General features: G+C 54.4%; 7 protein-coding genes across 7 annotated transcripts; 4 read left to right on the forward strand and 3 right to left on the reverse strand.

The window, feature by feature from the left end:
- Positions 1-46: 46 nt before the first annotated feature.
- Positions 47-1351, reverse strand: CORC01_02326 (chorismate synthase; the record flags this gene model as incomplete). Its single annotated transcript, XM_022613976.1, has 2 exons — positions 47-1238; positions 1317-1351. The coding sequence occupies 2 exons, from the start codon at positions 1349-1351 to the stop codon at positions 47-49; spliced, it is 1227 nt and encodes a 408-aa protein (XP_022479474.1).
- Positions 1352-1846: 495 nt separating this feature from the next.
- Positions 1847-3382, forward strand: CORC01_02327 (lipoyltransferase; the record flags this gene model as incomplete). The annotated part of the gene is made up of 3 exons (XM_022613977.1): positions 1847-2797; positions 2928-3023; positions 3143-3382. 3 exons carry the CDS (start codon positions 1847-1849, stop codon positions 3380-3382), a joined length of 1287 nt encoding a protein of 428 aa, XP_022479475.1.
- A 5168-nt stretch (positions 3383-8550) lies between these two features.
- CORC01_02328 (uncharacterized protein) lies at positions 8551-8799 on the reverse strand (the record flags this gene model as incomplete). Its single annotated transcript, XM_022613978.1, has 1 exon — positions 8551-8799. The coding sequence occupies one exon, from the start codon at positions 8797-8799 to the stop codon at positions 8551-8553; it is 249 nt and encodes an 82-aa protein (XP_022479476.1).
- Positions 8800-11993: 3194 nt separating this feature from the next.
- Positions 11994-12239, forward strand: CORC01_02329 (uncharacterized protein; the record flags this gene model as incomplete). Its single annotated transcript, XM_022613979.1, has 1 exon — positions 11994-12239. One exon carries the CDS (start codon positions 11994-11996, stop codon positions 12237-12239), a length of 246 nt encoding a protein of 81 aa, XP_022479477.1.
- Positions 12240-13792: 1553 nt separating this feature from the next.
- On the forward strand, positions 13793-14170 carry CORC01_02330 (uncharacterized protein; the record flags this gene model as incomplete). The annotated part of the gene is made up of 1 exon (XM_022613980.1): positions 13793-14170. A coding segment is annotated over one exon (378 nt), but the record flags the coding sequence as incomplete, so codon positions are not given.
- Positions 14171-16780: 2610 nt separating this feature from the next.
- CORC01_02331 (uncharacterized protein) lies at positions 16781-20786 on the forward strand (the record flags this gene model as incomplete). Its single annotated transcript, XM_022613981.1, has 2 exons — positions 16781-17037; positions 17225-20786. The coding sequence occupies 2 exons, from the start codon at positions 16781-16783 to the stop codon at positions 20784-20786; spliced, it is 3819 nt and encodes a 1272-aa protein (XP_022479479.1).
- A 1773-nt stretch (positions 20787-22559) lies between these two features.
- CORC01_02332 (vacuolar membrane protein) lies at positions 22560-25951 on the reverse strand (the record flags this gene model as incomplete). Its single annotated transcript, XM_022613982.1, has 5 exons — positions 22560-23900; positions 23951-24286; positions 24339-25226; positions 25288-25407; positions 25463-25951. Coding segments are annotated over 5 exons (3174 nt in total), but the record flags the coding sequence as incomplete, so codon positions are not given.

Here is a 25951-nt window from a genome sequence, read left to right on the forward strand (position 1 = left end):
GCTTTTAATGCCCGTATTTACAACACATCTCAGTTTTCACACCAGCTTACGCCTTTCCGTTCTCCCTCTTGATGGGTGGCAGCAGGCTCTTCGTCATCTGTCTCGCGTGCTGCGCCATGAGCGCGTCCAAAAGAACAATTGCCGCCATACCCTCAACGATGGGGATCGCACGGGGTACGACGCAAGGGTCATGGCGGCCCTTGGCGGCCAACACGCCCTCCTCTGAACCATCGTAGGTCGCCGTCGTCTGGTCCACCCCAATGGTCGCGGGGGGCTTGAATGCGACGCGGAAGTAAATGGGCGCGCCGTTGGAGATACCACCCTGGATACCGCCAGAGTAGTTGGTTTTGGTGGTCAGCTTCGACCGAGGGATGCCCACGCGCTGGGCATTGGCCTCGAGCTCGGTCTCGGGCGCCTTGATGAAGGCGTCGTTGTGCTGGGAGCCGGGGATCTCGCAACCGCCGAAACCTGAGCCAATCTCGAAGCCCTTGGTGGCGGGGATGCTGAGCATGGCGTGCGCGAGCTGCGCTTCGAGCTTGTCGAAGCAGGGCTCGCCCAGCGCCGAGGGAGGATTGCGGATGACGCAGGTGACGGTGCCGCCGATGCTGTCATCGCGCGCCTTGAAGTCGCTGATGAGGTCAATCATCTTCTCGTTGGTTTCCCCGTGCGGGCAGCGGACGGGGAGGAATTGGTCGACGGTTTTACGGTCGACGGTATTGAGGAGCGAGAGGAAGGCGGGGTTTGTCGAGGGGCTCGGGTGCTCGGGGGTTGGGGGGAAGAGGTGGCAATTGCCGACACTGGTGGTGAAGGCAGTGATCTCGGTGCCGTAGGCTTCGCGGAGGTACTTCTCGGCGAGGGCGCCGGCGGCGACGCGGGCAATTGTCTCGCGGGCCGAGGAGCGGCCGCCACCGGAGGAGGCCTTGACGCCATACTTCTCGAGGTAGGTCCAGTCGGCGTGGGAAGGGCGGGGAAACATGTCCATCGTGGAGTTGCCGTAGTCCTTGGGCCGCTGGTCCTCGTTCTGGACGAGCATGCCAATCGGGGTGCCGAGGGTGACGCCGAACTCGGTACCGCTCTGAATGACGACGCGGTCCTTTTCGTTTCGGGGCGTCGTGATTGAGCTCTGGCCGGGGCGGCGGCGGTTCAGCTGAGGCTGAATGTCGGACTCGGTCAGAGCCATGCCGGGCGGGACGCCATCGACAATGACGCCAACGGATTTGCCGTGGGACTCGCCGTAGCTGCGCAAGGGGGCATCTTATGTTAGTCCACAGTTGGCCACGAGACGGACAGGAATCAGGTCGGAGGAGGCGACGCACGTCGTGACCTTGAAGTAAGAACCGAACGTTGACATTTTTTCTGCCGCTATAAAGGGGGGGATCGGAGGTGTGTGAGGCGAGGAGAGGTATGTAAGTTTGGAAAATTGTCTGGGCCGATGTTCGGTGAGTCAATCCAGAGAGAAATCGGGCCAATTCTGCGGGGTGGAGGGGTTTTCTATGATGTAGTTGAATTGCCCCGTTAATAGGGTGGGTCTTGTTCCTACAGGGGTAGGCGGCATAATCAGAAAGTGGACTCTGTTAGATGCAATTTAGTGAGAACCTCATCTCAACGCGTTGCTCACTCACCCATTCCGCATTTACATGGCAGAAATAACTGCCTAAACAGTAACTTCTCGCACTTGATAGCTCATCGAGCGAACTGAGCTATATGACTTACAGAGATACAGATCACGACTGTATCCATTCTTGGATGAAACTGGCCTACTCCATTATTGATAGGGGCCCATGAAAATGTCAACCTGAAAGCGTCATCGAGCCCATCTAATCCAAACCACCGGCAAACCCTCATGATGCTGTCACTACGCAGCATCCCCGGAAACGTGTTCCGAGTTAGACCCTCAATACATCATCCATACCGCCAATCTCGTCTCTTCTCCGCTCTCGCCGCCTCGCCAAATTCAAAGACTCAAGTCTACACCTCAAACTCCCGCGACCCCTACGTGAACCTCTCGATCGAGCACCATCTCCTCCAAACGACCCCGTCCGACTCGACCGTTCTCTTTCTGTACACAAACCGCCCCAGCATCGTCATCGGCCGCAACCAGAACCCGTGGCTCGAGGTCAACCTCCCGCTCCTGCGGTCTCTAAGCAGCCAGGGTGCCGTCGATCTCGTCCGCCGCCGCAGCGGAGGCGGAACAGTATTCCACGACGAGGGCAACGTGAATTACTCCGTCATATGCCCGCCCGCAAACTTTGACCGCGACACCCACGCGGAGATGGTCGTCCGCGCCCTGCGCTCCCTCGGCGTCGAGGGCGCCGCCGTCAACTGCCGCCATGACATTGTCATGACTCTGCCCCCTCCCCCTTCCTCTTCAGGAACCTCTGCCAATGCATCGGCGGCTGCAGGTGGTAACGCTGCCGCCTCCTCCTCCTCCCCCACGACAGCATCGTGCGCCAAGCCAAAAGTAAACGCGGAAAACACATTCAAGATCTCCGGCTCGGCGTACAAGCTCACACGCCTCCGCTCCCTGCACCACGGAACATGCCTTCTCTCGTCCCCGAACCTCCCGCGCATCGGCAACTTCCTGCGGTCTCCCGCCGAACCCTTCATCAAGGCCCGCGGCGTCGAGAGCGTCCGCTCACGCATCCGCAACGTCGGCATCACCGACACGTCAAAGTTTGAAGACGCGGTGGTTAGCGAGTTTGGAAAGATGTACGGCGATTTCGACGTTCGCGAAGAATTAGGTGATCGGGATGCTCTCGGAGAGGAAAAGGTTACGAAGGGAATCAAGGAGCTAAAGGTAAGCCGGCATTCATTCGTCTCCTCTTCTTCTTCTTCGGCGATAGTAGGGGGACCTTTCGAGTATGCTATACCATTGTCGGAAAAGCATTCGGAAAGGTGACAACATCAGAAACTAATGAGCCGCATAGTCGCGGGAATGGACATACGGCCAAACCCCTCTGTTCACCTTTTCCACACACCCCTCAGCAGACGACACGCGGGAACGTCCTCGGCTCCCAGGGAACGTGAGTACACTTTTTCCATCCGCAGTCTTTCATCGATCTTTTCTGTTCAAGCTAGCTCCAACCCGTGATGCCCAGACACATTTACCATTCATCCAACATAATCAACTAATTGATTCCAGTTTACCCTCACATTCGAAGCCCGCCACGGCCTCATCCAAACTTTCTCTCTATCCGGGTTGGCCTCCAGTCAAGACTCGAGCAAGCTCTCAGAGTCCATGATCAGCACCCAAATCTGGGAGGTCATGGACTGGGCACAGCGTCTGCAAGCAGATGGTTTAGACCAAGGCGACGCCTCGACCGTGGGAGAGTGGATGAACGCTGTGCTGGGAAGTGGAAAGGAAAGTAACCTCAGGCCTTAGTGGTTCCATCTGTAGTATCTTGGATCATGTATAATACGGAGATTGTGGGATAGAAAGAGTGTATGATACTCCACCTGGCACGGCAAGCCTACGGCAGCGCACTGTGGCCGACCGGGAATGAGAAGATCTTTCATATTTGTAATTCGTCTCTCGACCGTTGCTTACGTTTCGTTCGAGGCATGTCAGCATGTCACCGTGTGAAGGCCCAGACTGCGACTGGGCCATCGCCCCCGGCACAAGGCTATTGTTGTCTAGTATTGAAGTTGTGCTGCTTCGCTGTTCCCGTTTCCTGGCTCACTAGCACACAGTTTTGGCTTCTCTGTTAGGTCCTTGGATGTTTAGGTCTTCCATGAGTAAACTCCTCGATTGCGTTGTGTTTCTGAACCAGCTCGACGTCTGGGTCTCATATCGCCAAGCTGGACTGGAGGCTGAGGTTTCAGTACCTTTACCAGCTCATCAGACTATCGTTGGGATCTACCTCTAGGACAATCTGTTTCTAGTAATTTTCTGTAGTCTCGCTGCAGCAGGTCACCGTGAAGACATGGAAAACTTGATTGGTAATGGACACCGAAACCGACATCTCGCTACGCGACATCATCTCGTACCCATCGATCGAGCAAAGGGATATGCCGTCGGTGAGCACATGTGACGAGGAATATTCATGCCGAGGAAACCAAGAAATGAGCAAGACAAGAAAATCCGCCCCTCCCACATGGCATCTACAGAACACCAACCAGCTCTACTCAGCACACCCACCCAAAGCGGCTCCCAACAACTTCAAATGAAGCACCAGACATGTGAGCATCCCGGCATTTTAGGATTAGTATTCGTCCTCAGCAATTCTCACGTCTGCAACGTCCCATCAACCATCCCACCATTCTCGATACCCGCGTTGTTACTTGCATTTACATGAGCAGATCGACAGTGAGGCAATGAGACAACAAAAGCGAGACCTCACCCACAACTATCTCCTTTTCCAAATCATAAAGCTCGTACCCAATGGAGTCGGGAGCGTGTTTCATTCCCGTCGACATCCAAGACCCATAACATGAGACAGGATGAGAGTTCACCTAAGGAGGCCCGTCTACTGAGACAGACGAAGCACCCGGCATGCTCCCGCTTACCTACTAAGATACCGAAGCAGTTTCTGACGGTGCAACGACTTGAAGAAGGGGTAAAGAACAGACAGAGCGTGCCACAATGCCACAGTGCCACAATCCCGCCACCACCCAAACCCAAACCCATCCCTCATCTTCACTTTCCCACATCACGAGTTTGGACCGGCGATAAGAAGGAGGCTCACGAGGCGGAAAGAAAGGGGGCTGGTGAATGAGACATCACCAACCAAGTCACGCCTCCCCCCCCTTAAAAACGTGTTGGCAGTCAAAAAGTCAGTCCCTTCGCCACAAAGCGGTAGTTCACCCTGTGTTTTTTTGCCCACACACTCCGTCTTTGCTTTCCTAGAGTGGTCCAGCCACAGCGACCGACAAACTACAATGACGTGGCCACATTCGACGGAAAGAGACCCTGAAAGCCACCTCTTTCTCACATTGTAGCAAACCTTCCAACCGAATCCTCGCGTGTGTACGCGCCGTCTAGAAATCCAGCTAGCACCAAGGTAGGATCGATCGGGGGTGGTTCGTCACATGCTGATGTAAGTGCCACCACCACCACCACCACCCCGCAAAAAACCAGCGAAACAAAGAGACAGGTAGACACACACAGAGAGAGAGAGAGATGAACAGAACCGTTCTTAGCCGCCCATCGCACAGGACCGATAGTCTGCCAAAGGGGGACATGACATGGCGGGGGAGAAAACAAAAATCCTACCTAGGCACCAAGAGAAGTAGAGCAAACGTCAAGAGAGCAAGGTAAGAAAAAGGTGTGGCTGCAGGGTGCAAAGACTAGACTCGGTCAGCGGCAAACCACGTCCTCGGGGCTCCTCTTTCAAAAGCTGACCAAGCGAGCGAAACGTCGTTGCCGCCCATTCGACATGTGAGTCGATGACCAAAAAAAACAAACCTGCCGTGCTTCCATCCCAAAGAAGGACCAATACACCGAGCCTTGGGAGGGGCGGGCGACCGAGACATCCGCAGCGACAAGCAGAGTAGAAAGGTAATGGCGGCTTCTTATCGCACCTGCTTCCCCTACACCTATCTACCTACCTACCCCCTCTGTACCCGTCATACCATCACATGTATTGCCTATACTCTGAATGTGTGTGTGTGTGTAAGTGCACACGTCTTCCCTCCTCCAGTCTTATCTCGTCACCTCAACAGGAAACATCCCTCGTCGTCATGTTCTCCCTTTCATCACTTCTCTAACAGAAACAAACCCTTTTCTCTCTTGTCCTACCCTTCCGGTGTAACTTGAGCGAGAAGAAGGGGGGGTGGGCGGCCACCCAGCTTGGAATTTCTGCAGTGACAATCTGACATTCCATCACCGCCCCCTCCTTCTCAATCCTCGAACTTGGTCAACTAGTAAGATAAACCGCTCCGAAAGGGAGGCAGGCAGGGTCTAAGACCAAGAATAAGAACAAGAACAAGAGCGCTGAGTGAATCTTCATTGTTTGGCCCGCAGGACTAGACCATATCCAGGACATCTAGCAGGGAAAAGCAAGGGGGAAGAAAAAGGTAACTCTGCAAGCAAGTTCGATATCAAAAAAGGGGTTTGCGATTCTAGATCCAAGAACCCCCCGACCAGACAGACCATTGGCAAAATGGGATGACGTGCAGCAGCAGCAGCAGCAGCAGCCATGGAGAACACCACCACACCCACTCAACCCATCTCTCCGACCAACTCCACTAGTCGGTCTAGGCGTTCTGAACCTACAAAAACACCCACTTCAGGTCTACCACGGTACATCGTATTCGTAAGTCTCATCGGATGCTAGGCGTCGGAGCACCATAAATCATGGCCTGCTCACTCAGACATGCGCATGCCACCCTAAAGACAAACTCGACCCTGATCCAGCCGATCACCGTCGATACCGTTATTCATTTTTCAACTCCTGTATACTTGTTCTCGTCCTGGCCACCTGCGATAAGTGATGAGAGAAACTAGCCAATCCAGAGCTACGTAACCGAGACATTTGGAGACCCGGAGGTGCGGGTTGCATCGGGTCCATCGGATGGGCAATCAATGCGGAGGAGAAGGGAGCCGTATCACACCGGGCCGGAAGGGAGGGGGGGATGATGGAAAAGTGGTCGACCGGTGTGTCAAGCCAATCAACTGCCCGCCCAGACCTTGGATACCAATAGAATAGCATCAAGACTGAGAGAGATGGAGTGAGATTGACAGATAGGGAATCACATCTTAGGTCAGCGCCAAATCGGTGTGATTCCTCGCCTTCAAAGTGCTACGGAACGCCGTTTCGACGAATAATCGCGACCGTACGGCCCTCCGCACATCCCACACCTCGGTCTCCAGACAGGACTCCTTCCCACCCCTTTCCGTACCCCAGATTCACATGTTGCTTTTCTGGGCCCCGCGGCGGCAGGCCAGCGGGGATGGTGCCAGAAGGCGCGCGACGGCCGACAGCATCTTGCATCATTCATTCACGGAATTTTCCTTTCTACTGGAAATAATTGAAGGCTACCTCCCTTCCCCCCTTCGACCCGATCGTCATAACGAGTCAAGTCCTGCCAACGGAGCTTTGGTCCGAAGACGGATCAGCCCCTTTCGCTTTGGAAATGGGGGAGGGAAGAGCTGGTGCTGGACAGTATGTGTTTGATGGTGTAGACATGGTGGGATGGGCTCAATAAGTAAGCTGCCCGCCAGCCAGCGAGCAAATGATGCCGTGATGAACAGATGGAAAAAGAGGTGTTTCCCTGTTCCGATGCCTGGGGATGGGAAAACCCCACGGCTGCCGCCGCTACTTTAGTCGAGCGGCTTCCGGCCTCCCACACTTTTCCCCAGACGTCTGATATTTTGACACATCCACGCCAGTGCACACAACTTGTACGTCTGGAGTGCGGAGCGGAGGCGCGCAAGCCGCTCTACCTAGTGGCGAGAAGGGGGACTGGCTATAGCAGTTCGACGACATGGGAGAGACAGTGGGAAATATGACGGGGCACATGCTAAACCCCAGCTCCACGCACAAGGTGTGATGGGCGAGGAGGGGGGCGATGGGTAAAGACTACAAGAGCCCAAAAGAGGCACAGTGCCATTGACTGCAACGCCATACCAGGTAAATGCCAGCTGGTGGTCTTCAAACGGTGGAGGTCAAAAGAGGCTTCAAATTTGAGCAGTCATATTCTGCGGAAGCCCTCTTGGGATGTAGGTATTTAGCTCACAAATGACTATTACCCGAGACTCTTGAAGAAAAACCAACTTCTAAAAGAGGAGAGAGCGTCGCCGGCGAAACATCCTGCCGTTTGGGAAGCTACCTAATGCTAGCCTGCATCGAGCTGATCCCATTCTCGGATCCTACTACAGAATCGACGTCCACCGGCGGGAGAGGGGGGAGGGGGGGTTCTCACTAGACAAGATAAACCGTAGCAAGCTCCTATTTGCGTGGTGTATAGGAGGAACTGGGATGGACGACTTGTCTTGTCTGAATGTCTTAGCTCCCGCCGACTTGCAGATAGCATGATGCATGGTGTTGCTCCTCAATGTGCGCGCGTTCCACTCTCGTGGCGGCGCATCAGTGGCGGCGTCGCTTAGGGCGGGACGAACAGGAAAAAAAAAAGAAAAAAACCAAAATAACCCGAAGAGCAGAGACCAACAACATTGGTCTGTGTGCGAGGAAGCAAGGCACGACTCAGACTCGCGCATTCCGGGTGGCAGTGGTTGACGACGACGGACTAGTGCTTGGGCAGCGGATAGCGCAGGCGGTACAACTTCACGGTCGACGACAGGGCATTACCTAGTCCTGTCTCCCCAACCTCTTCTTTGGGCCTTCTTGTCCCTAGCCTTTATCTGCAACCTCACGAGCAGTCGGGTAATTGAATGGATTGTTATGGTGATGCACTTTGAGCCTGCAACATGCAATTCGTTCTTCTCGCTGCAAGCTACGCCGCAAGCAGCAGATGTCCGCGTTTGTCCACAGATTCAGCTGTGCAAAGTCAGACCAGCCCAGCGATTGGGGGTTTCTTGACGGACACGCCGCCGACAATCGCAGGCCCTGTCCTTACCTCCCTCTTCTCCGCAATCTGCGGCTGGCTGTCTTAGTCTGGACCGGGCCATTTGGAGCAGGCTTGACCCCGTGGCCAAGAGGGGGTTGTCCCCGGGCGTCGGGAGGGAATGCCAAAGCGAAGCCATCGTGAGATTTTTCTGGCCCAAGACTTGTTTGGTAATTGGTCCCAAAGCCCCTGGTCTCCTGCCACGTAGGTTTTCCTTTCGGGTTCGTTGCAGGGAAGCATTCTCACCGGTGAGACCACCCAGCCGTCCCTGGAGGCGTGCTGAGGCAGAAGCATCGTGAGCTTCACTCGTTTTGGTGGGGCTCGCGAACGTTTTATGGAGACACGGCAATGAAGCTCGGCAGGGACGAGGAACCGCATCGTAGACTATTCTAGATTTTGGACCCTCATGTCCTTTCCGGCCAGTAGTTCGTGATCGCCCAGGTTCGAGGCCCACGATGCACCCATCTCTTGCCTCACACATTGCTGAATTAAGGCGGGACGTCTTTTCCACCAAGAGGCAGTGGAGCCGGCTATTGGAGGCGACCCATGGCTGGCTTGAGGGGTGGTGAAATGGACCCAATGATGAGTACGTAGTACAACCGTCCAACGGGGCGGTTACTTGGGGTTCGTTGAGTTGGGTAAGACGAGCGGCGCACTTGAGTTGGGAGCGTTTGGACTGTGACCGAGTCGGGAACGTGGTGGAACACTTCTCTGGCGTGGGATCGTCGAAAACTCAGCCAAAGACGAGATCCGCGGGTCTCAGTGGCTGGTAAGGATAATAAGAGTTGGTCCGTGATTGATCTGCCTTTGCCATGATATAACCTCCCGAGACCAGAGGCACAAAAACAGGAGGTATTTTCCCAGGTACATAGTGTATCCGTACAGTAGTGTGCCAGTATGAGTTGGTCGATGCGTACCTCGTCGCATGCAAAGCATCAAACGCAACAAGAAACGAACGGCCGAATGAAATTTCTTAAAATCTTGCTCGGCGGAGTGGGCCTAATCCAATACTGCTGAGTCCGAGTTAACCAGGGGTAGGCGATGATCGCCGACACATTCAAGCAGAGGCCCAAATCCCAGAAGCGCTAGACAGGGAGGGCAAAAGGCACCGGAGAAATTGTGACCTGACTGTGACGGATGGAGCTTTTCTCTGAATCCAGCCGACCCAGTCTCGACCGCCGCCGGCTCGGTGCTCACCAGTGAGAATGATGGGCATCGGGTAGATTGTTCGAGACCATGTCCCGGCACGCCGTAGCATCCTCGATCTTAACGAGAGATATACGAGCAATTGTGCCGGAAGGCAATGGGCGAACAGCCAGCGGTACCGTGTACGTGGCTCCCCACGGTGCCGTCTCTTCCCGAGACTGACATGGCCAGCCGGCGCGCGATGCTAACCCGGATCGGGTGATCTAACGGAACCTGCTGTCCCCAAATCCGATCGCTTCTCGTCGAAGTAGCCCTGGCTCGGGGCCTTTCTTTGGCTTGAACCGCATTGTCCAATCGAATGGCAACTCCAGTAGTATTGCTGATCAAGCTAATGCCCCTTCGATGACCCAGGCTTACGGTTCCTGCACTCTTGTTCACCTTTGTTGTTCGTGCCACTGTAGGGAGGGTGGGCGACTGCCACAATCTCTCGAGAGAGTTTGGTTTTTTCTCTATAGTTCCTGGAGATCTTGTCGCGTGACATTGTCGTCCGCTGTGGATATGATTGACGTGATACAGGCTTATCACTCACTTTGATAAGGCAGTGTCCTCGAGGGAGGTGGTTTTGTGCTCCCCACGAAATGGGTACCGGCGCCGGGGGCGCTTCCGGCAGAGAGTGGCGGGTCGGCGACTGAGTAAACGATGTCGCGTCTCTTGACGCTGAATGCGAGCTCGGAGCAGCTGGAGACTTGCTTCGAGCTTAATATGTTTGCATGAGTTCCTAGGCATGCCCCTGGCCGTTGAAGACTCATCTGGGTTTGCTCCCATATTCGCTCCTTGATGCTGGTCTTGGCCGTGTCGGTCCTTGAAATTGCGGCTGGTGACTTTGATGCAAGCTGCGCTGGATGTGGAAACCGTTGGGCCGCGAGGAAAAACAGCAGAAAAACCATGACCATCAGGGGAACGGCCAAGCGGGAAAAGAAAGGTGACGCTCCAAGCATCTCTCGCTCCGACTTTCATGTTGGCAAGGTGGCATGCTTCATGGACGAGGGGAATTCCAAGACCACCGAGATGACGATCGTGCTTGATCTGGAGTCTTCTGCAGCAGGCGTTAGGTTGCAATAAAGGAGCAGTTCTTCCGAGGGATCAAAGCATGCATGGTTATGGTGTAAACTCAATGAAATCAACTACAGCGGCAATACCGGCGATGAAGCAAGACTCGAGTCGGTTCGTCCATGACTGAGCCAGGGTCTATCCTACTTCACTTTAGCTTGGTGCGAGCGCCGCCCCTGATCGATCGATTGGTAGTTTCATTGACTCTGAGTGGTCGACTCATCCGGTGTGCGTCGAAAACCAGCCCCCTCATCCATGTAAACGGAGAAAACGGCATTCACTGCCTCGATCGACGGGACGCTGAGTCGTTACTCAATTGATGGCCATGGAGCAAGCAGTCAACGATGACAAGGCGTTGAACCGTCGATAGCGCTAAGGGGGAGAGTTGCTTGAGATGGCTCTCCCTTCAACTGATAACGGGCGCCTCATGGCACGGACAAAACCAACCATCAGCTGCCAACATGCCCTGCGAAGATTTCCGTATTCTGGGACAAGTCGAGTGAAACGCGGCTCACGAGCTTGGAAGCAGAAGTCACTGCAGGGCATCAGGCCATTGCATGACACCGGCATCTTGTCAAGCCAGCGCTAAGCCTTTACCGCGCCTGTGACAATTGTGTTCATAGTTTGTTGCAATCAAGGATGCAGTGGAACGTCTGCATCGCCGTAGTTGCTACTGCCGAATCCTCACTGGCGTTTACAAGTCCGAAGCTTGGCAGTGTGAGCGGGCGCCCGACGTCTTGGCCAAGAGACGTTCGATGTGGGCACACAGAGCAAGGTAGACTGGGAAATTAGACTGACCAGATGCTGGGCTTGTTCTGTTCTGCCGACTAGGTTGACTGCCGGCTGCGGGTTTCTCCTGTCGCTCTAGTCAATTCGAGGATAATGCGGATGCTGCAATAGGGTCTCGTCCGTGGCGTCCAAGTTTGTCCAAGAAGGAAGCATGCAGAGACCGAAGTGATGCAGCTCCGAAACCAAGCGACGAATGAGCGCCGCAGAGGGCGCTGACATCGTCCAATGGCCATGCCGCCGAGTGAGCCTGGAGGAGGACAGTTGCATGTGCGTGCCTTTGCGGTTATGGTGCGGAGCATACGGATACTTTGCAGTTGTTCAAAGCTGACTGGTAGCGGCGAGTTCAAGATGTGGGATTTGGACCAGTGCCAAAGAACAGCATGCGCGGCGATTTCTTAGCGACAGGTGGCTGTTCCATTGACAACTGCAGGCTTGTAGGTTTAATGCTCATAGTCGTCTGTTCGTGGTGCTATCAAGGTTTCGTTTCCACCCGTTGGTGTCGGACCTTGTCAAAGAAAGACGGGATGAGCCACCTCCATGCGCGCGTTCTTTGTGTGCCGCAAGGTGACAGGAGGAAGCTTCAGGCTTGCGGGCGCGACAGCCTTGGAAGGACGGCTTCAGGAAATCTAGATTCTGATCTGCCGGATGCTCCTCCGCGCCATCCACACCCGAGGGCGTGCTCTCCATGAACAGCACTTTGGCTCTGGCATTCCTCGTCATAACTACGCAGCCGGCTCTTGGGCCGCCAACAAGTGGATAGTCGCCGCCGCCGGCCGCCGCTACACCTAGGCTGCTCAACGAATTGGACGGCCAAATGGGTACTGTGTACTGTATCCGTAGCGCTGTGGTGAAGTTGTGGAGGAGCGGCCAGTTGTGGCACGCGCGTTTGTACGTTTGTTGGTAGAAGAGGGGGGGCTCAATGAACGTGGATCGAGGACCGCCTTTGAGAATTGGTGACAATCCGGGAGCTAGGGAGACGTCGGAACAGGGGAATAACGTCAGGTAGCCGGAATCTGGATGGGGGCCCAGCCCATTGCCACAGAGTGATGACAATGGTAACGGCAAGGACAACAACATGCCAATTCCCCGAAGACGGACCAGGCTCCGTTCGGGTTGGGTCGCTGGTTCTGGGTGTTAACTGTGTTTGCATCGGCCATTGGCAAACTGTTGAATGATTGGGACCGAAGAGGTGGGATTTGTCCCCCAAAAGTGCCGTGTTCGTCACCGACATGCTGGCCGCCGGTTGGAAAAGTCATTCAGACGTAAAGACTATCGTCAAGTACTACTGTGTAATAAGGTAATGACTTGGGGAAAGTCAGTGGAAGAAAGACACACGAGAAACACACGACACGCGGGGAGGCGTAGCGCAAGTCGATCCAGCATGGGTGGTTCTTTGTTCGATTGGGGCTGTCACTGCCAGCGTTGGCATTTGAATGTCTTGGTGTCGAGCAACTTAGCTGTCTTGTCTTGCAGATTTGCCGCAGGTCGGAGACTTGACTGAGTTGACTCTAGTCGTCGACGACATCTGCATCGCGCGTGTGTCACTGCCAAGCGGAGCATGTCTTGAGCGGGTGCATTCCTCTCAAGGCACCATGGCCGGAGACGTATGGACGTCCATGGGCTCTGGGGTGTGTGCCCCAACCTTTTGACGCCAAGGATTTACGTACAGTTGGGACTGATTGTGCAGATTTCCAACAGACGGACAGGTGAGAACATTGTAGAGGTGAGAAGGACATTGTTCCTTCTTCCCTTTTCTTTTCTTCTTCTTTTCTTGAGGACGCTCCAGGGTTGTGGTGTCGGTACGGCAAAAGGCAAGAGGATACCTTAGGTACCTTACTTGGCCTTACTTGGTACCTTTCAGGGCAACGGCGGGGAGGACGGTACCTACGTGCCTCGTCGTCGGCGCATGTCGCGAAAAAAGGTGAGAGGCTCCAGCGGGCCAAAGACGAGTTGCAGATCATGGCGCGATAAGGCAAGGAACCTGGTCGGAAGTCCCTCTTTCCCTTTCTCCGTAGCTGCTGCCCTTGCCCTTGCTCCCACCCCAGTCCCTACCCCGGCCCCGGTCGTGGTCCCGTTATCCCCGCTCTAGCCCTTAAAAACCAGAGCGGTACGTTCCTTTGTCGGGATGGTGAGCATTTGGGCCGCTTCTCTTTCGAGGCTTACCCGTCTCAAGCTGCCACCTCCCCAAAGTCTGCCGTCAAAAATTTAGTCTTCACCTTTTTATTTGGTTTGGTTTGGTTTTATTTTGTTTTTATTTTATCCTGGTCTAACAGCCGCAGCACGGGCCAAACGTCGGTCATCCTTGCCTATCCGTCTTGGACCCCTGCGCTCGCCAGGTAAGACAGCACCGCAGCCCACAGCTCGCTGCCTTTCCTGGTTTGGTGGTTTGGCCAAGACAGCACACAACCTGTTCCCAGGTGTGCGAGTTGTCTCTTTTGCAAGGAACAGCGCTCCGGACTGGAGCACGGTATCCATACATATGCAAGCACGCAGGAGGCCAATTAGATGGAGCACGCGACGTGGTGCGAGGCATGTGCGGCTGCCGGGTCGTATCAGGATCCATTCGTACCTGACTGGAGTCCTAGACTGTATGGGGTTTTCTTGGTTCTCTGAAGATTGATGCGCCATCGAGACTCGGGGAGGGGATGTGACGGTGAGGCAAGAAACGGAGGGCATGGTGGAGGAGGGCAGGAGGAATAGAATCGAAACGCTCCTAGAGCGGACGCGACGGGGCACATCGTCGGCAAGTAAAGTGCAGCATTACGTAGCAGGTGGACAGATGCTGGGAACCTGAGAGCTGCCCATCCTGGCTCAGTATCGCACGTCCCTGCTGAGCCGAGCAAGCTGACGTGCCTCGACCTGTCAGTTTCCGGCCGGTTGCCCTAGACTTTGATGATTATCGCGTCCACGAAGAATGGAAGCTGAGCTTCAGATAGAGGGGAGAGGCGTATACTGCCACGTGACTACATACGACGACGGCCAAGCCGCACATGGGAGGGCCCAGACGAGAAGCCACAGCGCACTAAGATGGTAAATTGCCAAGGGCATTTGGTTGCTCGTAATGATGGGACGAGATGAGAGCCTAGTTTGCGTACCTAGACATTGCTGCATGGCGACGACAGGGTGAGGCTGCTATGTCGGGTGAGGTGTCATTAAGATGCAGAAATTGAGCCACGCACGGCGTCGGTAGGCTCCCCGGCCATATTGTTTGATGATGTTCGAATATACCGTGAGCATGCATGATTTTGCCTTGACCACTGAGATAAGGCAAGGTTGTCAATGACTTTGTACGCCATATCCTCCATACGCAATATGAGCAAATGTGTTGAGGATCTCTGGGAGTCAAACGACGGCCTACCCGAGGGCATTGGGCATCTCGCCATGTAATATGATTAGGTACGTACTGCGTGAAGTCGGGCATGGGCAAGCACTACCTCCCTACCTCGTGGAAGGTACCCTACTGCAGGATCATGGCTTCGAACGTGCCTTGGGCCGTGCTTGCGCCTCGTTGTGCGACCGGGTGCGGATGCTTCTTATCTCTGCAGCAATCTATGGGAAGGAGAGGGATTCCAAGCGGTGACCTGTGCGGATATCCACCAGCATCACACCGACACGACGCCATTCCGGATCTAGAAGACCCACTCCAGATAAAGCCTACTCTGCTATCGGGACCAATCAGGAGGTAGTCAGCCGCGTCGAGGCACAGACACAAATACTGCGTACTGTGTCTTCTGTCCTCTGAGCACGGTACCGACGCCCCTCCTTCCCGGCCCTCTCTTTCTTTGCAGTATCCCTCTTCCTCCCGTTATCCCGTCATCCCGTCTTAATGCTGCATAAAGACCTGTGCGAAAGCGCGAGACTTATAGCGAGGAAGTGAGAGCGACGGCACGGCGGGAAGAAGTCGAAGTAGACGAAGATGAAGAAGCAAAGAAAAGTGCAGGCTCCGTCCAAATCCAACCAAAAAGGGACTCCACTGCGGGCGCCGCGCCTATAGCGTACGGCCTACCTACTTCGCCATCTCGCCCTCCCAGGTCCTGTCTCCTTGCCCGCCGCCGCCGCCGCCCGCCCCCTCCTTCTTGACCTTTCCGGCCCCCTCCAATCATCTCTATTACAAACTTAACACGTACAAATACACACAGGGAAGAGAGCAGCAGATATACCTAGTATCGTCCACTGTCGAGTGCCTGGGAGCCCGTCGTGTCTTCGCCCTCCACCATTCCCGGTGACCCGAAACCAAATGGGAGTCGCTGCGGAGCGTGTGAATGTCCCACTCTTGCGCGCCCACCACTAATTCCTCCCCTCTCCCAAAGGGAAAAAAAAAAGAGAGAAGCTAACGCCAAACGCCAAGCCTGCGTCCCCATCCGTTTCCCAATTCGCTCCTCCACACACCATCACTATCACCGTCACCACCAACACCAACACCAACACCAACTAGCAAGCACCGGCAGCGGGAACACTCTCACACAGTCAGAATCCCGACCCGACCCCGGACCCCTCTCCCTCCCTCTCACACACCACACACCACACACCACACACTCACACATACTCACACACTCACGGAGTCTTCTGGCTCGCGCTAGGTACTCTCATACTGTGCACTATTGCCTCCCCTCCTCCCAACCTTGCCTGGCTTCGCCTTGCTTGGCTTTTCGCATCCACACCCACCACACCAAAAAAAGACTGAGATCCCTCGTCTTGTTCCTCCCCTCGTCTTTTAGTCCCCTCACCCCCCCGGAAGTACCTCGCCAACCTTTCGAGCCCCCCCGGGTTTTGTCCTCCGTTTGCCCATCCATCTTTTTTGACTTCACATCGCTTTGCAATACTTCATCTTGCATCCCGGCTGCGTCTTGCCTCAGCACTTTACCTTTTTGCCAGCGAGTCTTCCGGACGACTATTTCGACTCACCGACAACGAACCTGCAAACCGGCTTTCTCCCTCATACCATCGCGGCTCATCCTCCCGTCCAAACCTTCTCCCTCTTACTGCGGTTTTGCTACGATTTTTACGTCGCTCTTCGACCTCTGCCACTCACCCAACCCAAATCTACGCCAATACCACACAATCGAACCGTTCCTGCGATCATGGCAATCTAGAGCCCGAACCGTCGTTGCGATTCTCTTCTCCGGCCGCCGTGCGAGCCTCGTTCTTCGTTCTCCCACGCCCCTCATTATGTCGAATCGCCGATTGAGACTTCCCCGACCAGTCCAACTCGAGCGCTCCCACGCATACTATGGACCCACAACAGTCTGTTCCTCAACAGAGGAACTCTCACAATCCTCATCTGCTGGCCCTTGTGCCGCCTACGTCCAACACCCTGCCCTTGAGGTCTTCCGCTAGCACCCCGATGACCTCTCCGGGGCTCTTCAGCCCCTCGAACCCGCGTCCGAAGATGAACTTTCCGGTTCACCCTTCGTCTGACTCCAACACCCCGAACGTCGAGACGAGCAGTCCCTATCTTCACCCACTACAGAACCACAAAGTCAGAGAGTGAGTTCCAATCTTCTTCTCTTGCTGTGCTATGCCGCCGTCGTGGCGTCTGTTGGACAAAGCTATTGCGAATCGATACTCTGCCAGTCGAGGCGGTATCGTGACTACGTAATCGACAGCGGGGGCCAACCGCGGACCCCGCGACAAGGGGAAGATTATCTGATAAGCTAACCATGTCGGGGACCAGGACGCACAAAGCTCTGATTGATTCCGACAGTATCACCGGCCGCAAACTCATTAACCAATATGAAGTCATCGAAGAAATTGGCAGGGGCGTCCACGGAAAGGTTAAGCTCGCCCGAAATCTCGAGACGGGCGAAAATGTGGCTATCAAGATTATCCCACGGTACTCCAAGAGACGCCGACTCGGCAAGGTCATGGCCATGTCCCCGCAGGAAAAGACGATGAGGGAGATTGCCATCCTCAAGAAGATGAGGCATCCCAATGTCGTCTCGCTGTTGGAGATCATCGACGACCCGGAGTTGAAAAAGATCTATTTGATTCTCGAACACGTCGAGCTAGGCGAGGTTGTGTGGAGAAAGAAGGGTCTGCCGCACATTTGCCACCACGAGCGTCGTCGCATCGAGAGAGAATCCAGAGGCCAGCCGCTCACCCCAGAGGAGGAGCATTACGAACTACTAATGGAACAGCGGCATGCCATACGGGAGAAAAAGCGTGAAAGGATGTCTCTAGCCAATATGGGCGCACACGAACACTGGAGTATCGAGCACGGCATTTCCGATGACGCCAGTTATGGCTCGCAATCCCGCGTCCCCTCGAGGGATGACTTGGGAGCTCTGGAGTTCACCGGGCGCGAAGGATCCCAACCCAATTCGCTGCAGGCATCCCGGGCCACGTCTCGAGTGCCATCGCGGTCCCAGTCTGTCAAGTCGATACGCGACGCCGTCTTTGACCAGGAAGCCATCGACGATACCGACGACATTGAGACGCCAGGCCCGCTACAGTCAAGCAATCCAGGCTCAGCCACCGCCCTCGACGGAACCATGTATGGTGCCTATATGGGAGATGCGGCCTTTCGAGGTCGTTCACCCAGCATGGCCGATTCCATCATTTCGCACATGTCCTCGGTCGACTGGAACTCTCGGATGCATGACCCTTTTGCTGAAGACTTTTCATACGTTCCGTGCTTTACCATCGAGCAGGCAAGAACCACTTTCCGAGACACTGTCTTAGGCTTAGAGTACCTGCACTACCAAGGTGTCGTACACAGGGATATCAAGCCTGCCAATCTGCTGTGGACCAAGGACCACCGCGTCAAGATTTCCGACTTCGGCGTTTCGTACTTCGGCCGCCCCATTCGAGAGGGCGAGGCCGACGATGAGACAGTCTCGGAATCCGAAGCACAAGATTTTGACGATGATCTTGAATTGGCCAAGACAGTTGGCACCCCGGCGTTCTTTGCACCTGAACTGTGCTATACTGACGCGGACCGCATGGAACAACCAAAAATCTCCGAGATGATCGATATTTGGTCACTTGGTGTTACACTCTACTGCCTCATCTATGGACGCATTCCTTTCCAGGCTGAAGACGAGTGGCAGATGTTCCGAAAAATTGCCACCGAGGAAGTCTTCATTCCACGCAAACGGCTCAAGGCAGTGGACCCTTCTACCCCTCCCAACTCCGAATCTCTCTTCAAGCGGCACAATGTACCCCCTTACAGAGACGACAACGAACTGGCCTACGAGGACATCGGCGGCCTTTTACACGACCTCATGCGTCTGATGTTTACAAAAAACCCGGAGAAGCGGATTCGTCTGAAAGACATCAAGACCCATCCTTGGGTTGTGCAAGGCATTCCTAACACGCAAGCGTGGGTTAGTGAAACTGATCCAGCGAGAAACCAAGGCAGGCGGGTCCAGGTCAACGACAAGGAGGCAGCCCATGCTGTCGTTCCCATTGCCTTCCTGGAACGCGCACGATCTACCGTGAAGAAGGCAGTTGGAAAGTTGATGCACCCTTTAGGAGATCGAAGCGATAGCCGGTCGCGGCGGAGGGCTGCCAGCAGTGCTGCTAGCTCTGCTGGAGACAGCATGTACAATGTACCGCCTACGCCACACTCGAGAGAAGCACGCAGAAAGAGTCTCAAGAGCGAAGACTATTTTTCAAACGTCAAAGACTTTGCCTTTGGTGGCTCTGAGCATCCTCTGGTTCACAGCCAGACTGTTTCTCCCTACGAGTCTCCCTACGACCCTCTCGCCACCGCTATCGCTCAACCCGCCAAAGGCCAAGGGGCCGCCCTTCTACATGCGATCCAGAATAGCTACAATGAATCTAGGACAAATAGCGGCACCGCGTCGCCATCGGATCAGTCAACGATACCTGGGACAGCGCCACTCTACAAACCTTTTCAGAGATACTCCCAAAGCCCATCAAACGGCAATAGCTTTTTGACTCTGACAGCCGGATTACCTGAGGTCAGGACACAACCTCCAACACCTTTCGTAGCCGACACTACACTCGACGATCCGTCGAAGGATATGCGGCAAACACGGGGATATGAAGCCTTGACTGAAGAAGCTCTGCGGGCACGCTCGGCCGAGCGTGGCGTGTTCAGAGAACAAGACAAGCGCGCTCCAGCACAAGTGAGCGTCACCACAGCGAGTGTGCCCGGTACCCTTCACAGGATGCCCAGCTTACCTGGCAAGCCTCGTACTATGCGGTCGGTCGACTTGGGCAAGGCGAAGCAGGCTACCAGCGGCTTAGCTTCCCCACTGTTCTTCTCGTCTCGGTCCGTCACTGGCTACCAGCACGGCCAACCCCAGTCGGACTCGAATATCTACGAAAACCAACGACTCACTGCCGATCTAGAGGAGAGACCACAGACAGCACACAGGATCGAGAGCGTGCGAGATGTACCGGAAGCAAGGACGCCGCCCCCGCGCACATACAACACGTCGACTCCCGAATCGTTCGCCCGCGCAAAAAGCGAGATGCAACGCAAGCAAATCGCAGAAGGTCTTGCGCAACAGGCCCCTGACGACGTTAGGTCAGATATTGCCGTGATTGATCCAACCGAAGTACCTTGCCCTCTCTCGCCTGACGATGAGTTCTTTGGCACGCCGCCACCTCCTTCTCGCGAGGGCACAATGGAAACTCGACAATCCTCACGCTCGACATCCGTCGGTGGCCTGGCCTCTCCTATTACAAACCCCAGCGAAGTGGCAAGTCCCGTCTCGTCTATCAACCACCATGCAAAGGAGGAGATGCTTGCCTTCCAATCTGATCCTTCGCTTCCCGCCCTTCTTAGCGGGGCCAGCTCGGTATCCGTCGACCTAGATGCCGAACCCGTGGAGCCTACTATTGTCAATAACAAACCCGGTTTGCTCGAGACGACAGATTCCCTAACACCTCCAGCCTATGTTAAGGAGCCCATGGCTGGATTTCCCTTGGAACAGTATGAGCAACAGGGACGGTTTGAGCAACACAATGCGTCGTTCAACGCAGTCCCGATACCACTTCGCATCACACCCAGCCCGATCTATAGGAGCCCGCCACCCATCCACCATACCCCCGAACTGCGACCACAAGACGATAATGACGACGATAGCGACAGTGACGAGGGTCTTTTGATGGCAAAAACGAAGAAGAAACCATCAACCAACAACCACGTCGAACGGATACATTTTGGTGCAAGACGACGTGATACGAACGCGAGCATTGCCAGTACGGAGACGGCAAAGAAGGTCGTTATTCACGGCGAAGAAGTCATCACCTACGCCGACTGATCTCAGCATGCACAGCGTGCAATTACCTACCTAGGTAGGAGTACATTACTACAAACACTCAACTTGAACCATACATTTTCCAACCTGTGCACTGGATTTCCGGGCGGCTTTCCTAGTATTGCATTCATACGAAGCCGGCGGACTTGTTGAGTTTTCCACTTGCATGTTCAATTGCTTGAACATTCCCCGTTTTCTTGTTTAAAGCATATCCCAAGAACAGCATGCAATCAGATTGCACATTTCCTACTGGCACATTTGTGCGGCCAGTTTCGATTCGAGCGCGCTTCCTTTTCATGTAGAGAAGTACTGCAACGGCGGAGTCTTTTGCCCCGACGCTCCTCTTTTTTTTCAGGTGCCATGACAGTTGGCGAATGAATCATCAGAGCAGACTGAGACGACTACACGTGGCTACGAAGGGGGAGAAATGATAGGGGGGCACTACGGGAGGCAGGCCGGGGGAAATTGTCCACCAGGAGACGAAGAGGCCCTTTGGTCACCACGGGAGGCCTCGGGGCGTATGGGACAGAGGAGGATGCATCGACAATTAGACTCTTCCTCTATTTTCATTTGTCTCTGGTGAGGTGAGGGCAGTGGGGCAGGTCGGACTTGGATAAAGGTCTATAGTCATAGGCTCATCGTTCCACACCCAAGAAGTTTGAACACCTTTTTTATTCAGTTTTCAGCATCGACAGCGAGATCTCGGGAGGGTTTGTGTTTGTAATGGTGGAGGGTGTTGATCATTTGGTGGTTTACTTCCAGAAGGGAAGACGGTCTTGTTTCTCGACGCTTGTGTGGAGGATATTTTGCATGTACATCCACCCAATCACAGATAGCGAGAGAGAAACGATGAGGAGATTCGTCTGCCAATAGAGCGATGAACAATTTTTATTGTATCATAAAAGAGGATTGCCTTGCCTGTGTGTGATTATACTTGTGATGATGCCTGGTGTCTTCTCCGTGGCCTTCATTGTGGTTGAGTGCCTCTCTTTTCTTGAAACCTCACTGACCCATCAATCACATCTATCTTGAATCATTCATGAGTGGTTGAACCAAATATTCTGGCCAACTGGATCAAATAAAATTGATGACAACTGTGCAAGGTCTTTTTTTTTTTTTTTTTTTCTCGCCGCACAACAAGATACGACTTCCGACCAGTCAGTCCCCTTTCAAAGAACCAAGCATCAGGACTCATCACATCCATAAGCACAAAGTCTGAAGTAGACGCGAAGCAAACTAGTACGACAAACGTGACCAAGGCACTACGATGACAGACCAAATTGGAGATTTTCTCGTGGCCAAAAAAGAGGCCCAAAGTAGCAGATCCTCCTCCTCCCCCTCCAGGCTAGTTAGTTCCTCAGTTGCCACTCATACTACTGCAATCCACGTCACTAGATGAGAGAGGCCAACAACCAAAAACATTAGTGAGGGCGGGGCGGGGAATCTGGTATTTGCGTCTAGAGGTCTACCCCGTAAGGGAAAAAAGGAAGACCCCGCGAAGATGATAGTATTACGCGATACAAACATAGTAGCTCGACCTTCTTCAATGTGTTCATCGATCCTCCTCCTCCACCACCGCTAACCCCCTCCCTCTCTCCCAATCAACGCCGGATCGATTCCCACTACTACAGCTCGAGCCCAAGTCCCAAGACAATAACTTGAGATGAACCGCGATTAGTCGGTCCCCTCAGGTCCCCCTCCAAGTCCACATTTAGACACACGCCTTCCCCTCAAACCGGTGCAAACGTCGCGGCATCCAACCTTTCCGGGGCGGATTTACGCAGTGTCAGCATTAGGCGCTCCCATGACGCCGCGACCAAACCACTCAGCCACCGTCGCGAACCGATCCTCGCTGCGCTCCAGCTCGGCCTTGAACAGCTCATGCTTCCCCGCCGTCTCAATCTGCGTCCTGCGCAGCGCGCGGATCGTCGCGTTGTCATTGGCGCACTGCGGGCACTCGCCCTCGCTGCGCAGGCACCGCTGGTGGAAGCTGTGCTTGCAGAGGAAGTGCACCGCGGGCAGGTCGAGGGGCGCCGTGCAGACGGCGCAGCGCGTCGACTGGAACACGGCCGGCTTGGAGCCGAGGTCGGCGAGCTCGGCCCGCTTCTGTTCCGTCTCGCTGCGGAAGGCCGAGATGCGACGCCGGTTGGCCGCGATCTCCTTGCGCTCGCGCTCAATCGTTTCGTGGAGGTAAGGCTTGATCATACCCATCGTCGCGACGCCGCCCGAGGAACCGGACTGGCCCACCAGAGTCTGGATGACCTGCAACGGCGCCATGAGGCCGTCCTTGTCGATTTTGTTGAGAACGGCGGAAAGCTCCTCTGAGCCGGCTTCCTGGAGGATTCGGGGATCGGAAGTCAGATATGCCAGTGCTGCCGGGTACAGTTGCGGTTCCTCAGGGCCATACTTTCGGAGCGCTTTGATGGCGCCGCGTGTGTCTTTTGCTGAGGTGTAGGATCGGAAGATGTCGAAGAGGAGGCCGGATTGCTCCTTGACTAGCGTTGTGCCGTCCTTGAAATCTGAAAGGTGCGAAAGCAAAAGGACGTTGGAGCTCTCCATCGGAATGTCCTCTCCTTCGATGAGTTTCTTGGCCTTGTTCTCCCATTCTTCGCGATGCTGCTCCCCCTTCTTCTCATTTGATTTGTGTAGGTACATCTCAAAGAGTGTAGTGTATAGGTCTGTCCTGTCGCTTTCCTTGAGACCTTTCTCCTCCAAGCACGCCTCCAAGAAGACAATGAACTCGTCTGGGTGGTCTATGAAGGATGAGAAAGCCGTTCTTGGAGGTGGAGGGGTGTATTTCGGTGGAGGAATATCTTCGGGGTTCAAGATGATTTGAGCACCACCGTTGATAGATGTTCCGTTGCCTGGTGTGGAGGGGCTTTGGAGAGAAGACGTATTCATGTATGGCAAAGGCAGAAAGTTGGATAGATTCTGGACCGCATTTGCCGCACCTGCCACCATGCCGCCTGCTACGACAGCCTCTCCGTTGCCTTCAATTGGCACTAAGTGAAGCCTCGGCCTGTATTTGCCAGTGTAGTAGTCAACAAAGATTGTTGTCGCATCCTTTGGACAGTTCTCTATCAGGACTCTGGCATACTTCTTGAGGCAAGGGAATGCCTATTGAATTGTCAGACTTGGCCTAGATGTTGGAGAAACACAGTACTCACCACTTCCGGGTCTTGATGCCATATGAAATTCAGAGCCTCATTATACAACTTGGAGTCCTCTATCAGTATGTCCACGACCAGCTCAGTTTCGCCATGTTTCTTGGCAAGATAGGCAGCTTGTTCGTAGTAGCCTCCCTGCCTACACATAGTAATGGCAGTTTCAAGGTCAAACTTCAAATCACCGGGGGATTTGATAAATGCCTCCAGCTTATCGATATCTTTGAGCTTGGCATAACAGTTCAGGAGCAATGTGGTGTGATCAGACGTTGCCTTGCGATGTTCGTGCAACTGTTCGAGATACTGTATTAGGTTGTGTATCCTTTGGGTATCGAGGAACTGCGATTGTTAGTCTTCCTGCGCTCCAAGATTCCCGACTGCGAAAACTTACCTTCCTGATGACCTGGGATGGCTCGGTCGTATCGATCGCTTTGATGTATTGGACCATGGCTCCGTCGTAATCAGCTTTTTGATAGAGGTGGTCACCGAAGCGTCGGAAGATGCCGCTTTGCTGTGTCGCATCGAGCTGCGATTTTTGTGCCAGCTCGATGGCTAATGGGTACATGTTGCGTTGATACAACATTTCTAGGCGCTGTTGCAGTGACTTTTCGTGGTACCGGTTGACCTTGCCGTCTTGTGTGAGGACGAAGAGATCGCCCCAGATCTGAAATATGGCTTTGAACGGCGAGATCAGAGACTGTGTGTGGCCGAGTACCCTGAGGTCCGGCTCGAGGAGAACGAACGTTGACGCGTTGAAGAGCGCGTCCGCTGCTCCGCCTCCGCCTCCGAAGCGGCGGCGCATAGCGTCGGTTGCTTTTTCGGTAGTAGAAGATGATGGTGGGCATACCAGGGCAACGTAATCTTGGTAGATCGAAACCAGCCTTTTTGGCGACTCGTACGCACGCGGCGCTCCTCTACCCTCCAAAGTGTAGGTGTAGATGGCATCCTCCCGGGCCACTACAACGTCTCCTGTCTTCTTGTCGACCGTCATACAGTCAACGTGACATCCCATGTCCTCTACAGTCTTGGGCGGAGAGCTGTGACCCCTCCTCGAAATGCCAAGCTTCAGAATTCGAGCCGTTGTTGAGATGAACAGAGTCGTAACATCTTGGGCGTCCGTCATGAGCTCCACACCAGTGATAGGTTCTTCCGAATCGTGCACCGTTCTTTGTTTGGCGCCCAAGTCGTTGATCAAGTCGCCTCGGATGAGGGTCACCGTGCCGTTTGCAAAGCCGACTGCTACTTGGGTAAGGTTGTCGAGAACATCAATAGCTGAGATCTGGGTGACCAAGATGTCAGTGACTACCGTTTTTCGGACATGCGTTCGAGTACTTTCTTACCGGAAACTGCTTCCTGCCATTATTGATCTGCAAAGTGCTCAGACATGTCGGCATGTTTGTCTTCTTCACCAGCTTATCCAGGGCCCATATCTTCAAGACCGGCTCGCTACTGAGGTCCTCCTATTCGCATGTCAGTTCCGGCACTCAGTATCTCGCAATGAATGCCTCCACCTACAGCGACTGTAACAAGGAGGCTCGTTCCCTCGATCTGGCGCATGTGTGTAATTGTTCCGAGCTCGTGAGCCTGGAAGCTCTTCACCACCTTCCAACCCGACCCAACGATTCGCACATATCCATCGTAACCACCAAGGAATAGACTGTCGGAACCAGAGCAGACGCTAGCAATCTCGTTGCTCTCGAAGAAGACTCGGGTCTCCTCGTCGGCGAGTCGGACCTGGCTGACGTCGAAGAAGTCGAATGCCTTCCACTGCTCCCAGGGTTGTTTGTTAGTGATCGTCGGCTTGCGGAGAGCAGCAGTAGGGGCATGCGCAAACGAACCTGAAAGGCCATGGCTACATCTCCTAGCGACAGCAAGGAGTGAGAAAGGCAAGGTCGGCAAGGGTGGGCGCAATGGCGGTTGTTGATTGACGTCGGTGCTTCGTGCTCCAATGACGCCGCTGTGGGGAGCTTTGGAGCTGTCGCCGTCGCTGTCGCTACCGCTGCT

This window comes from Colletotrichum orchidophilum, assembly GCF_001831195.1.
Source record: "Colletotrichum orchidophilum strain IMI 309357 chromosome Unknown Scaffold_13.1, whole genome shotgun sequence".
Taxonomy (NCBI): domain Eukaryota; kingdom Fungi; phylum Ascomycota; class Sordariomycetes; order Glomerellales; family Glomerellaceae; genus Colletotrichum; species Colletotrichum orchidophilum.